Source organism: Vanacampus margaritifer, chromosome 15, assembly GCF_051991255.1.
Source record: "Vanacampus margaritifer isolate UIUO_Vmar chromosome 15, RoL_Vmar_1.0, whole genome shotgun sequence".
Classification (NCBI taxonomy): Eukaryota; Metazoa; Chordata; class Actinopteri; order Syngnathiformes; family Syngnathidae; genus Vanacampus; species Vanacampus margaritifer.
The window spans coordinates 4,139,109-4,153,849 of record NC_135446.1 but is presented as its reverse complement, the minus strand read 5'-3'; the positions used below and the strand labels follow the sequence as shown (position 1 = coordinate 4,153,849).

At 39.3% G+C, this 14,741-nt stretch overlaps 2 protein-coding genes across 12 annotated transcripts in view; one reads left to right on the top strand and one right to left on the bottom strand.

Moving 5' to 3' along the window:
* Window positions 1–1,632: 1,632 nt before the first annotated feature.
* On the bottom strand, window positions 1,633–8,909 carry bcat1 (branched chain amino-acid transaminase 1, cytosolic). The gene is given in 7 exon segments (XM_077543896.1): window positions 1,633–1,674; window positions 4,263–4,336; window positions 4,535–4,624; window positions 4,709–4,970; window positions 5,045–5,144; window positions 5,146–5,239; window positions 8,873–8,909. Coding segments are annotated over 7 exon segments (699 nt in total).
* Window positions 6,975–14,741, top strand: part of lrmp (lymphoid-restricted membrane protein) — a 25,253-nt gene continuing 17,486 nt past the window's right edge. For 8 of the 11 annotated variants that reach the window (XM_077544023.1, XM_077544031.1, XM_077544028.1 and 5 more), the window contains exons 1-15: window positions 6,975–7,195; window positions 9,018–9,670; window positions 10,522–10,626; window positions 10,852–11,032; window positions 11,111–11,174; window positions 11,514–11,608; window positions 11,895–12,053; window positions 12,124–12,241; window positions 12,333–12,383; window positions 12,448–12,525; window positions 12,691–12,747; window positions 12,859–12,918; window positions 12,978–13,042; window positions 13,623–13,716; window positions 14,533–14,679. In XM_077544023.1, the coding sequence (XP_077400149.1) occupies window positions 9,034–9,670; window positions 10,522–10,626; window positions 10,852–11,032; window positions 11,111–11,174; window positions 11,514–11,608; window positions 11,895–12,053; window positions 12,124–12,241; window positions 12,333–12,383; window positions 12,448–12,525; window positions 12,691–12,747; window positions 12,859–12,918; window positions 12,978–13,042; window positions 13,623–13,716; window positions 14,533–14,679 (1,911 nt within the window). In that variant the 5' untranslated portion in view covers window positions 6,975–7,195; window positions 9,018–9,033. Of the gene's footprint in view, window positions 7,196–7,991; window positions 8,117–9,017; window positions 9,671–10,521; window positions 10,627–10,851; window positions 11,033–11,110; window positions 11,175–11,513; window positions 11,609–11,894; window positions 12,054–12,123; window positions 12,242–12,332; window positions 12,384–12,447; window positions 12,526–12,690; window positions 12,748–12,858; window positions 12,919–12,977; window positions 13,043–13,622; window positions 13,717–14,532; window positions 14,680–14,741 lie in introns of those variants that run through there. The other 3 variants (XM_077544025.1, XM_077544021.1, XM_077544022.1) reach the window with 3 other exon arrangements.

Here is a 14,741-nt window from a genome sequence, read left to right as displayed (position 1 = left end):
CGCATCCAACTAATGTGCAAGTGTAAGGACAAAAAAAAGTATATGGACCTTAAAATAGATATCAAGAAAATGCTCAAAGGGAATGAAAGGGTAAAGAAAAGGCAAGAGGCCCGAGAAGAGGAAACGAAGACAACAGCGACGACTACACAAAGTGGCGCCGAGTTCATTAATTAGACTTTCAAATTGGACTAACTCAAGATGACAGCGTAGTTCTTGTCAAATCACATCAAGCCCCCCCGGCGAGAGGGAGGAAGGGAGCGAGGAAAGGGCGACCGCACATGCTCAGAGGAGCCAAACGTCGCTCTTTGGAGCTGAATGGGTGCCATCTTTCTCTCGCTCTCCTTCCTCTTCCCGCTCGCTCCTTTGCCTTGAATTAAACCCCGACGCCTCCCTTGTGCCCTTGCATCAATGTCACGGATGCTTTAACAAGAAGTGACAGAACGTCATCAAGAGTTTGGGGGGCCAAATGGAGGCTCCTGCTTTGTGATCATAAAAACTGAGACAGAACAACGTTGAAATACGTGACATGCCAAATATGAAGTTCAATTCTTTGCTACCGGATTGGCCATGACATTATGCAGGGCTGTGTTTATTTTTTTAAACAGATGACAGATAACAGATGGGCCAGGTGAAGAAAAAAAAATATATATATATATATATATATAAAATGGATTTTAATCTTTAATTTGCAATCAATTTAACAAAAAATAATTAACCAAATAATTTAATCAAGAATGCAAATTTGTGTGTGTATATATGTATATATATTCAATTGTTAATTTTACTTTTTATTTTATTATTTACAAATGCTCAACTTTTTATTGATTATTTTATTTCAACAAAAAAGTGAAGAAATAAAAATTGTACAATATGAATATCCTATATGACAACGCTGCGTACTATTTGTCTAAAAATGAGAAAGAAGGTCAAACTTTTTTCTTTACAACAAATGAATCAATTGAGTAATCATTTAATAAGATAAATAAATTGAAAACAAAAAGAAGGGCTAGTGTTCTCCTTGAAGGCACATTCCCACCCACATTCCCTTCCTTTAAACATGGAGAGTGAATTACAAAGAAGCCTCGGTCCAGAATGTTGAAAAATGATTAAAGTAAGCCAAGTTGCATGTACAATTTGTCAAACTTACCAGCCGACAGCCACATACTCGTTGGTCATGCTGACAGCTAGCCGCTAGCCACATATGTAGGAGACTTCTGTCGCATTATATAATGACGACGTAATTAATTAGCGGTTTCTTAGCATCCTAAATTAGCGATTGAACATGAGTTTGGGATAGCGTTGTGTTGATGTTGGTCGCACCTACAATGTCAATCAAAGAAACAGCTTAAAGGGAAGTCAAGCTCGCCATCACGCCATGCTTTGCAATCCTTGATGGGGCTATTTAAAAAAAAAAAAAAAAAGGAAGTAATGTTGTAAGACTGTAATTTATTAAGCATTATTGCATGAGAAAACAGCCAACTTTTGTTAATGAATTTCCTATTTTTCTTTGTTTAACAAGAAATGTAGTAGTACATTGCATGGACAGTGTGAGTTGATGGTTTGTTTGTTGTATTTTTAACTTTGTAGATCTACACACGAGCCAATCGTGCATTTGGTGTTTCTTGCTGTCCATTAGACCAGGAATGTCCAGTCACTGGGTGTACGGCCATATTGCAAGACAAAAAAGATTGGCGAGGTGATGCTTTCTCCTTCCTCCAGGGTCCAAATCAAACTTGTGTCACTATGCAATAAAGTTGTCCTCACTAGTGCCTCTTAATTGCAAACAAATCACAAATTAGAAAAAATGAAATGAAACACCCTTGAGCAAATCTGCCAACTCGGCCACCGAGGCGACACAACAGAGAAGGAATAATAACAATCACAACAAAATGTTTCCCCAATCCGTGACAGCTGCGGAGACAAATCCAATTATTTGCCTCTCATTCTGCAAATTTGTTCTAATGGTCCAAGTGAGAAAGTAAATAAACGCACGCGAAGGGGAAACAAAAGGATGTGATTTCTAATTAACTTGAAAGAGGAACAGGAAGGGCGACTTAGTAAACCCATCTTTCATCCGCAGCCTCGGACCACTCGCTAGTTGTTTGTTGCACAATGTTGCTGCTCGCCTCCAAATGAAATGTCAACAGATTTAAAGGCGGCGTGCTGTTTTTGTCAATTTTATTGTTCATTAAGCCTCCCCGCACTTGTCCGAGGCGTCTTCGTTTTGCAGCATCTCGGCTTTTTGAAGATCACAAAAAAAATGCTGAGGCAATAATTAGGTTTGTGCAATTACAGCGGGCTTAATGAGAGAACGCAGGAGTTTGCCACTCAGGCCTCTATCTCTGGATGAAGCCACAAAGCAGGAGGGGGGCACATTCATCAGGCACCCAAACGTCCCTCATGAGGCCTGCATAATGTATAGAGTGCTCATCTCCTGCCTCACAGTGATTACAATATTAGAATAAGTAAACAGATTGAGTTAACTTCTTAAAGTTTTGTGAAACTGTTAATAAATAAATGTATCTTAATTATCCCATATTTAGTGTTTTATTAATTGCAAAGCATTTATTCAACATTGTGACCTCTGTTTTAACTGTGCGAGTTGTAGTCGACTGCAGTCACGAAGCTTCATCACAAGACAGGAACTGTGCCCCCATCACAAAACAAGTTACCGGAACATTTTTATAGTTGAGAAGCTTTTTAGTGTTAAGGAATGTTTGAAATGTTTGCATTGTTGCTTGTGTAGTGATTAATTTCTGTAAATGATTGTCACATTGCTGCTACGTTTTTCCCAAACCCCTCAGAGCAGTAATGTCCAAAAGAGGATAAACGACAGAATGTGTCAGAATGGGCAGCAGTTTGTGATCTGCACATTTTTGTTCATTCTCTTTGCGAGTTATAAGAATATATATATATATATATATATATATATATATATATATATATATATATATATATATATATATATATATATATATATATATATATATCTTGTCTTCCTTCCGTGTCTGTTTATTAAATGTTCTAGGTTGAATGAATCTGACAGAAACATTCTATATTTATGGTTTTGGTAGACATTTTTGTGCTACACTGCCAACTAGTTTGGGTCCAGAGACTGCGCCGCAGTGTGTTAACCGCTCACTAGAGTCACAAGAGACATAACAGAACCAAATGGTCAAATGGGGATCGTAGCAATGATTTGATCACCACTCTTCACATATTTATCAATAAAATACATCACGCTAGGTCAGCTATCGACCCTGAGCATGTTAGCCGAGCAGCGAGGTTTGCGCTGACACGAAAATCAAGATCCACCAGCATTTGCGTTATCCACAAACATATTACACCCAGTAGATGAAGGTAAAAGCTAATATTACATAAATTACTTCTCGTCATACTAAGAGGAAACTAAAATCAAGCAATTGGTACAATGAGTGACCCCTGGCAAAAAAAACTCTCAATTTCAAATTGTTCATTGTAGTTATTTAGTGTGAGGGTTTGCACCAAGGTTAACAAAAACAAAAACTAATGAAATAACCAAAACTAAAATTAAAAAAAAAAAAAAAAAAATCGGAATGATATAAAAAAACAAACTAACAAAAAATCTTTGTTAAAAAAAACAAACACCTGAAACTGCATCTTACTTAGTTTTATATTAAAAATGTCCTTTGTTTTCATCTTTGCCAAAGAATTTCATGCATGATCTATCACAGAGGTTCTCAACCACGGTCCTCGAGTAACCCTATCCAGTCTGTTTTCCATGTCTCCCACAGCCGACACAGGTGTTTCAAATGATCAGCTAATCAGCAAGCTCTGCATGAAGCCTGATAACGATCATCCTCAGCTGTGCTGGCTGAGGGAGAGATGGAAAACAGGCTGGAGAGAGGTACTCGAGGACCGGGGTTGAGAACCAGTGACCTATCAGGTTTCATTTTAAATATATATAGTTTGGTATTGCTGTACATTTGTACAGAAGAAAGTCATCCATTTTGAAAATTGTAGTTTACTTCATTTTACAATACTTAGTGGCGTTTATTTTTATTTTGCACTTGACAAAAGTTCCATATATCAAAAAATATATAGATAAAAGTAATACTACAACTACTTGTAATACAAACAAACAAATAAAAATGAACAAACTTGCTCTAGAAACTAATTAAAACTGAAATGATTTTTTTTAAAGTCAACATGAAATAAAAACTGTTTTAAAAAAAAAAAGCTATAGTGTAAAATCCACCATTACCATGGTGTGCACCAACCTAAATATCTATGAGTTGTTTGAAGATACGAGCACTCAGCTGTGAACTCTTGTCCTGACGGGGGATGCGCATGTGTTATGATGATTATTTTGACATTTGTGAAAAAAGTAAACAGACAGATATTGGATGTTCAAATAAGGACAAAGAAATATGAGATGGTACTGTAGAAGTCACAACTAAAGAGTGTAAGTATACTTTGGCCACCTCGGCCTAATTTGCATTGATTTATATTAGTAAACACTGTCGATAGATCTTCGTGTGTGACTGTCCTACCTCTCCCAAGAATAAAATTTCTGCCACTGGGCAGATCATGCAGGCGGTGCCGGAAACGATGCCGTTCAGGGGCGGAGTTGCAAGCTCTTCTTCTACAGGTTTGGACAATACATCAGCTAAGGCTGAAAACAATCGCAAGCATACGTATATGATTGTGTGTGTCCGGATGGACTGACCTCCATCCTCATTGATCAAGTGCACAAAGATATTCATGGTTCCCACTTCAGTGATTTGATGGTCCTCACCATACAGCCGCAGGACCTGTTGACATCCAATATCCACCGCCTCTTAAACATTGGATACTGTACTTGTTGCTACCTCTGTGCTTATCAGTGTGGGTCTGATGTACAGACTAGCTGTGTCTGAGCAAGGTACCAAGTCCTGAACCACTTCCACAAGTTTCCTGATACACTCCAGCAACTCTGATGGTTCAAATATCTCAAATAGGGAACACAATGAGTATTTGTTCCCATCACGGCCTACTTGCTTGACAACTGCAACCTCCAACTTACTGGCAGGCAAGCTCTCCTTGCTGACATGACCATGCGTTCCATGTTGAGCATCGACCTGAAGAGTCGCAATCGATTGTCAGCCCCGCGGTAAGCCTTCATCCCACTCGATGTTCAGCATGTGGTTGGTGAAGACGGTCCCGAAGGCGCATGTGTCCGGACGGCTGGCCGGAGCCGTGGACAGCTTGATAATCAGGTCTGATTACTACAAACATTCAAGATATCATTTCCGTTTGGACGCTGACATCTTGAACTTCTTAAGACTTATTTTGAATTGAACATTATTGTAAGACACACAGTGAACATTAACATTGCACTTAAATATAGGCCAATAAAAAACTACTCAAATAAAGATTCAATTAAAATCAATCAAACATTCTTTTCATACAAAAAAAAAGCAACTCAAAGTGCTTTACGTGAGTTAAAAAACAAAAAGAGAAATAAAGGTTTCTCTCTTTGGGCCATACGATGATTAAACTTCAGTCTTGTCCTTGTTAAGATCATTCTCTGTCATCCAGGATTTGATGTACAGCATCAGAAGGGCGCATGTATCAATTCAACAAAAAAGAACCTCAAATTGAACCTTGAGCCACACCATGTTACTTCTTGGACTTTCAAGGAGCATGTATATAAACTTTACATAAAGCTTGGAATAAAAACCATTCATGTACAGCACCAGAGATGCCTGCCAGATATTTTTCTCAATTTATATCAATGGTGTGGTCTTGCGGATCATAAACACTGCTTACAAACAGTTCATTAGAAAATTTAAATGTGTTGCACATAAAATTTTTATCTAAATACATGACTGAAAACAATCAATTCTAAAAGATTACATGCCAATGTACTGTACTTTAAAAGTATGTAAGTATGACTTAACTGTACTTAACTACTGAATACAGGAAAAGTTCAATTTCGAATCACTACTATTGATGAAAAGTGGAACCGCACACATTTAAAAAAATAAAAAATAAATAAAAATAATTCACTCACTCACACAAACACAGTCTCCCAGGTGGGGAAGAAAACCCAAGCCAATCTGCATCGAAGGCATGTGACTGTACCACTCAACTGTGCACACCTTTTATCACATACATAATGCACACAGGACTTCACATTCACAGAGGGCGGGAAATTCAAACCCGAATCCAGTCTGAAAACTATTGGCTAGCTGCTTGCAGGAGTAGCTAAAGTTTTTTCATCTACTAATTACAAGACGTTTCAGTCAGATATTTTTGGCCAAATTATTACATAGATCAGCTTTAACTGTACTTAATGTGCTCATCTGATTTAAAACAAAAAACTAATTTAAACCACTGAAGCAATATGCATTTTTATCATTTGTGATTGTTTGAAGTGCCACTAGAGGGAGCCAAAACTTTAAAAAACATTATTGAATGTGGATCATGCCACGTTTTTGTCTCCAAAATTACTCTTCAATTGAGACCCCAAAAAATTGTCTTGCATGTGTTAAGAGACACGTTACTCATAACATGGATTAGATGGAACTCTTTTGCCCTTCCTCCTCATGCACTAATCCCAGATTACAACGTGATGACTCAGCGACCAACAGCATGGGTTTTGTTCTGGTACTTTTTATTCTATGAAATTATGTGTCTGTGATGCCTGTTTTAATTTTATTATGTTGCTGTCTGCTCTATATAACAATATGACACACAAGGGGAAGTTTTAGCATTCACCATAACCCTGCTGACTGTTACCTGCATCCCTCCGTTCACACACTGTGCTGTCAAATTCTTAAGTAGCTATAAATACTGTATGAGCATGCTGTGTCTCCCAGTGTGTGCGTGTGTGCGTGTGCGTGCGCGCGCGCGCGTGTGTGTGCGTGCGTGTGTGTGTGCGCGCGCGCGCGCGTGCGGGCCTAATCTCTACCTGAGAGCTTTGGCTACTTAGTATGAGCCGGGACAGTGGATTGTGCTGAGAGCAGGACCACATCGTCCACCTAAATTGTGACCAACAATAGGGAGATAGTTGGGCCTCTTCCACTTATTCCGATTCTGATGGATTTACTTGGACACAAAACAGCTGAATGATGATGTCAAGGCATTTATTGATATTTTAGATTCTCCTTGTACAAGGAGCAACTGTGGGGATTTTTTGGAAGTGTGAATCACCAAGATGCTGCAACTGAGGGTAGGGTGATAAACTGTATTTGTCCACTAGGAGCATCAACACAGGGTGTGCCTAAAGTTACTGTACAGTTAGTTGACTATTGCACAGGGAAAACGTTTTGGACACCCTGTGGACTGATCACAAAGTACCTTGAAGCTCGGAACGCTGCAGTCACCCTTCAAGATTGGAGCGTCCATGATGACAGAACACTGTAAAATTGTAGTATTTGTTAGGAAAGTGCTAACTTTGACCAAAAAGTACAAGTGGTTCTCAAACTTTTTCAATCAAGAGACACAAAATAATACTTAGCTCTCTAAAGATCATCATAATGACAATATTTAAGTACAGTAGTGTAAGTTTGTCATGCTTCACATACTGATATTGTATCGGATTCCAAAGATCAACGTGAAATTTTTCATTGTAATAAAACAATATTCGCAAATCAAACAATGAAAGTAATCTTTAAAGCCAGCCCAGTCTTTAATTAAGTTTATGTTACCCATCTCCTCACTACCTATTAAAATTAATCGCAAAATTGTCACCCTAATAACGTTTTTGTGTGGTAAAACATACCTAACAGGAGTCGTCTCCACAATATTGAAATTCAGTCAAGCCAGCTAGAGCTAACCCTTTTCCAAATATTTACACAAGCGCTTGTCATGTTTCCACCCTGGGGAAATTTTTCTTGTTTTAAGCACCTCAAATAGCAGACGAGCCTGGTTGAATTCGGAATGGAGACGCCCTGCTGCTTTGCTACTTGATTAGTAACGTTCAACGGAATATTTGTTGCGTCTTTCATGAGCTGTTGTTGTTGTTACCGCTTCTTACCACAGAGTGGCGCTATTAGTTTATATTAGTCGTGGGTCCGCGCTGGTCACTAACTCCGAATGCGCATGCGGGAGAGGTGAACGGTGGGATTGATTACTAATCAAGCTTGGTAAGGTAACGACAATTTGTGTATGTTTGTGTTTTGAAGATGTTTAACGTAAGGTGATTTTTTAAAATTATTTTTTATTGTGTAGACGTTTTTCAGGGTTCCCCCCGTCGATTAACCGCTTGTGTGGCCCAAAACAAATTGTTAAATGATCTTCCGACTTTTCGCGTCTAAACTTCACATAGCCTATAATTTTAAATGGCAAACACAGCAATTTATATGTATTGATTAATAACGTCTTAGAGTATCCCTGTGGTTATTTTATCAACGTATAAGCGTCACCTCAATAAGTTTTAATCTTCCGCACCTGTTGCATAAATTATTTACCACGTTCACAATGCTATCAGTTATTTTATTTTCTATTTCGCTATTGCATCGACTTGGAAGGAAGTTTAAAAGTGTGCACTTTCTTTAACCTCCATTAATTGTCACTCAAGTTTATCCAATTCAAACTTTTAATTATCAACATCTTAATGCATTTGATACTGCAAATGCAAATTAAGTGCCACCATTTATCTGATCATTCCTTTCATTATACATTTGTTTTCCCACATTAGGTTTGTATTTGATAATTCCATAAGTCTCTGCAGTGGGCTTTTAAAGTAGGTGACCTACCTGTATGTGCTTTAAATCTTGTTACATTTACTTAAGTTATAGCTATAAAGTCGTGGATTTGAACGTTTCTACTAACCTAGGTTGGGATTTTAAACTCCAGGTGTGGGTTTGTGTGTTGACCTAGTGGAGACCCTAAAGTTAATTCTTACATCCTTCCTTGCTTGCAATGTCATCTTTCCTCCTCATCCTTAATTCCTTCCTCCCTTCCCTCCTTAAAGTTATTTAAAAAGTGTGTTTGACCCATGCGTAAGTTTGTCGCGTCATTCGTTGACCACACTATTTGTCTGTCCCCAGACTCCAGCCTCACTTGATGATGGAGTACAACAAGCCCCATCTAACGCGACGCCACAACCCGGTGGACAGCATCTGCCGCAAACTGCAGACCATCGAGTGGTGCGGTGACCGGGAACCCAATAGCCCCTTCCATATCCCTAAACTCTCCTCCAGCAGCTATAACACCCCCCAGCATGGCCTCAAGTGCAACCTGGAAGCCATCTTAAAGAAAGAGGTCCACGGGAGCAAAGTGAAAGATGACAGAATGCCAAACTGTGGACCATCTCAGAAGAGCAACATGGGCCCCTCCATCCCATCATCGATTCCTTCCACACCAGCAGGCAGCACCTCAGCTAACATCACATACACCGTCACGAGAGGTCTTGATCAAAGTGCAACAAAAGCATTCAAGACTTGGCAGAAGTACTGCTCCACTCCCACAGGCCAGAAGAAAGAATCGCCGTACCTTTCGTTTGCACAAGATAGACCCCTGTCGACGCAGCCCGAGACCGGAATTAGGCACGCGCTCTCTTGCACCTTCACCCCATTGCGCAGCACCATCTCTTACGGCTTCAACTTCAGCCCTGTGGATGCGGAAGGCTCCCCCGAGGGTGAGGAGGGTGAACTGCCCCGCTCGGCTCTTGTTGTCAGAAAATTGTCTTTGGGAGATGGAGGTGAGAAGGAACGCATAGTGGGGCTTACAACCAGCTCAGTAAAAACTTGCAAAATGCTATATTTATATATATTAATGAAACTAAAAAAAAAAAAAATCTCCCAAAAATGCAGATACACATTCAATACATGGAAAATGGGGTGAAGAAATTCAGCTCCCTAAAAAATAAAACACATATTTAATAATACTGAAAAAGAATTGGTGGTGAAAATCCAACTGTGTATACTGTGAAGCACCATAGTCACAACATCGAGATTGTTTGCTGTATTATTTTATTTTGCAATCCGATCAATCATTGATCGATCGGCAAATTATAACATTATAGGTGATCACTGAGCCAATCAGATCTGTGTAAAGTCTATTCTATACCTACAGCATATTTCTTAAATTCAATATTTGATTGATTGTCTATTTTGAACTTTCATTAGAAAAAAATTACGATATGTTATCCTATTACAACTCAAGTAGAAGCATATAAATAAATATTTTATATTAATTAATTTTTCATTTGCCTTTATTTCAGCCTAACCCCGACCTATAATACCAAAACATTTATTTATAATGAATCAGATATTTTTTATTGTAATACAGCTTGTTAGTTGTGAGTAACCTGCACTAGTACTGCAATTGGGAAAACGGTTCTGTAAAATGCAAGTGAGTCTGAATACAAATAGGTTAGGCAAATGCAAACAGGGGATATAGTATAAAAGTATAGTATAAAGTAAAGTATAAAATGGTTGACCTTACATAACATGGCACAATTTTTTCAAAAGTGTTTGTTTCTGGCCACTGTCGTCAACACTGCCCTGAGGTGCAACTGAGCCTCATGTGCTTGTCTTGGCTCGTGCTTAGGGAACACTCTGGCCTCTGAGAGCAAAAACATGGCAGAAGTCAGCTTCATCTGTGAGGAGAATCTCCTCGACACCATCTTCTATGCGTGTGACACGCAGCGTCGAGGTAACATCGACACAAACGCACACAGGCACTAACTAACATTTATGATATTTGCAGTTGTTTACTTTGAATGTACTTATGTACCACTACATAAAGTATAGCACGTTTCCCGGACAAGAGTGACTTTTTTTCTCCAATCAAAGGGGAAAAGATGGATTCAAATCCAATTTGTGTTTTAAGGCTGTGTTTTGTTTTTGTTTTGTTTTTTCGATGGAAAACTACTTGTAGGTAAGGTGTACGTGTCTCACATTGTGGACTTCTTGCGACACACCACCAGCCGCACTTCTGAGGACAGTGGGCTGGAGGCGCTGTGCAACATGCTGGATCCCGAACATAAAGACGTTTCCATTGACTTGGACACGTATCACGCGGTCATGAGAGAGTGGATAGACGCATGCCGCAACAATGGGTAAAGGAATGACGACAGTTCATTGTGTCTGTTGTCAACAGTCCTGACATTCACTTGGCTTCATCTGTTGCATTTTAGGGAAGAGGCATTAGAAGATGTCACCCAGGACGTTGTGAAAGTAAGATGTGTAACAACCAATAAGGTAATAATTTCCTGGAAATGTGGCAACGTCTGAAAACATCATAACATTTGCACTAAACTTGATCAAAAATGCAATGTTATTAAACGCAATAATGCCCAATCCTTATTGATATTGTAATATCTTGAGCATATTTAATATAAGTATATATTATAATAATGATTGTATAACTATTACATCAATATTTTTTAATTACATTATTGGGTTTTATTACATTTTTGGTTAAGTTTAGTGCAAATTTTATTCTGTTTTCAGGAAATGGTTATATTGTAGTGTGCTACAAGACAACCTTTCTGGTGAGTGTATGTTCCCAAAGTTGCTTATTTTTTCTTATTGGTCAAGAGCCACCTTGATGGCATTGTAGCCAGGAAGTCCATACTGCCCAACGTAACCTCGGGAAGCTTGGAGGGCTTTGGAGGGGACGTTTCAAGAAACGGGTAACAAACGATATCATTTTATTAAATGTATTTATTTTACCTCAAACATCAACAGACGGTACACTTCAGACTTTATTTGCCATCTCATGTTATCACTCAAGGGACAAAAGAAGTTTTATTTTTTTATGTAAGGCCCATGTTATTTGGATCTACATATTTGTATAGAAAAGTCTTAGATATTTAACCACGTAAAGGAGTCACTTACAGTTAGTCTCAGGAGGCAGAAAAGCTCCTCCAATTCTGGAATTAGTCACAACAAACCCTCACTTGCTTCTCCGCTCTACAGTGAAACATCAGAACTTGTGTACTGCCTTGCCGACCTCCAGATGAGCAACCAGAAGCTCCAGGAGGAGGTGAAGAAGCTAAAACAGGCGTTGGAGAGCATGGAGGAGAGCAACCAAAAGCTGGCAGATGAGAACGAGGAGCTGCGCAACCAGAACAGAGCGTACGATATCCTCACGAGTGCCACAGAGCCAGGATGCTTAGCGCTGTAACTCGTCCCTCCTCTTCCACAGTCACCGGCAGTTGATCCACAAAGAGAAGATGCTGCACCATGAAGTAGAAGAAATGAAGGCCACTCTGAGCTGCACAGAGGAAGGCAGAGCTCGCGCCTCCGCACACAGCAAACGCGTGGTCAGACAAGTGTCACCCACAATCCAGCTCGAATTTTGTGAAAAATGCTGTCGGGTTGATACTACTAAAAGAAACGGCTTCCTCTTTGCAGGAGAAAGAAAACCAAGATCTCGTAGCCAAGGTTTCTGCGCTTCAGGACGAGGTACGTTTTTAGATATTTTTGCGCATGGCTTTGACATCCTAACTCTCCTCTGACGGCGTCCCAGAACTTCATCGTTACCATGGAGATGGACCAGCTTCAAAAGAGAATAGCGCAGCTGTGTGACATGAAAGCTGACCTTCAGGCTAGCACAATTTTGTTTGTTTTTCTGCAAAAAACTGTATTATGTTCTGTGTTTGTACTCTTATTCATCTTTTACTTTTCTGCCATATTTTTTCTAATCTTTCTATGTCAAGTGCTACTCAATAAATGATGCTTGGTTGTGTAACACTTATGTCCTTGTCCTCAGGTGCAGATTCACTCCTTTGATGCAGTCATCACTGAAAAGGAATCTCTTATACAAGAGGTTATCGTCCTATTCAATGAGTTTTATTTAACTCCTGACCTATCTGAGGTCTTGCCAAACACGTTTTTTTTTTTAACCGCTCAGTACACAGTGGTTATCTGTCTTTTACAGAAGAACAGACAAATAGATGAGCTCAAGGTGGCAGTGGAAGAATATTCATCCATCACGGAGGTCAGTTTATGCTGATCATTTTTTATTTTGATGTACTGACTATTGGTGGTTTGTTTCAGTTACTAAGGGTCGACAAGAGCAAATTGGAGAACCAGTTGTACATGATGCATCAAGACCTGTCGGGGTAAGTTTGACATCTAAAAGAAGAATCATTCCACCTGAGAGATTATCAGGTGTGCCGCAAGAAATCTTTCACTGCAATTCAGCGGCAGTTTGAGAAGCTTCATGGGTGCCGCACTGCATGTTATGCTAGCTTGAAGGCCTGTTGCTACCATCATCTCCCAAGATCAGGCGTGAGTGCAACGACAAGGATGGGGCTGGACTGTTATATCAAAAGCCAGGGGAGCCCCCCGCACTCCGTTTGGTGCTTTCATCAGTGGTAGTAGTAGCGGGCCTTGCACTGTGTTTTGGTTCCGTTGAAAGAACTTGCCGTGGCTAGCTTCAAGTGCGCTATGCTTTGGAGCAGTGTGATGTCATGAAGTTTCTCATGTGCTTACAAAGCAAAACCTGTCAAATGCTGACAGCCTCGCGCTGCCCATATTTTTTTGTGACTTTTGCTTACTGTTGTGCCTTATGATTTTTCCAAAATAAAATCTGTGCCTTTGCTCAGGAAAAATATAGTAAACAATAACATATTAGGCAAGGTCTTGATTAGTCTGTTGAAATGTTTTCAAATGATCATTATGATGTTTGACTCTCAACAGTGCTGGCCTGTCACTTTCGGTGGCCTACAGGATGAACCAGAGCACTTCAGGATCTCTGCAGACAGAGTTGGCCTTGGCTCAGTCACCACTGGAGGTCAGCACTTTTCCCTCACTTGACCACTTAAGATGGACATTCTGTATGGGTGACCAAAACTGCCAAAATTAAAAATAAATAAATAAATAAAAGTGAAAATAAGGCAAACAAGGAAGTCTTGGCGGCTTGCATAGAGAGCTCCAGCAATGGACGACTATCTTGTCCACTGTCACCGCGACTTATTGTCCAGCAACTCAAGTTGCAAGTTGTGGAGAAGATGGTTGTCCATTGATTTTATATATATATATTTTTTTTTTTTTGTGTGTGTGTGCGTGCGTGCGTGCGTGCGTGCGTGCGTGCGTGCGTGCGTGCGTGTGTGTATTCATTAGTTCACCTAAAACCTATTAAAAAAAATCCCATTCTAATAATATAATATAATAATAAATTGCCAAATGCAGAAACATCAATGTAAGTTATCACGATGTGGTGGCTCTCGCTAACAGGCAGAATTAAGTAACCAGAATTACTTACAGGACCGCCCCCTCATTTGAATAACATTTCGACCTGACAGAGCATCTGCAGCCTGAAATAAATACATGTGAGAGCAGAGCGTTTTTATTTATTGATTGATATATAATTCTATTTATACATTTAGTTTTTTTTTTTTACATATAATTTTATTTCTCTTTTTTTTTACGTTTGTTTTTATTTCCATTTATATTCATTTTTTGTATTCAATTTTAGAATTCATTTTTTTTATATCTGTTTTTATTTTTAATCATTTAGACATGTATTTATTTTGATTTTGACAGTTTTGGGCCTCCATATTTCTATACATGAATACATGAATACAGTATGTTTCTCCTCTTTTTTTAGCCTGGCAATGGCGGTGACGATTTGCCCACCAATATGTCCTTTGCTTCACCACTGGATGAGAGTCTGGACAAAGAGGTGCTGCTGATGATGCATGGAGCCAGCCCTGAAATCATACCGCTGGAGTTCAAGGAACTCCTAAAAAGACTGGTAAGGAAGGGCATGTAGCCCAGCCCAATGGCATGACAGTGGAATTTTCCAAAAATATTCCT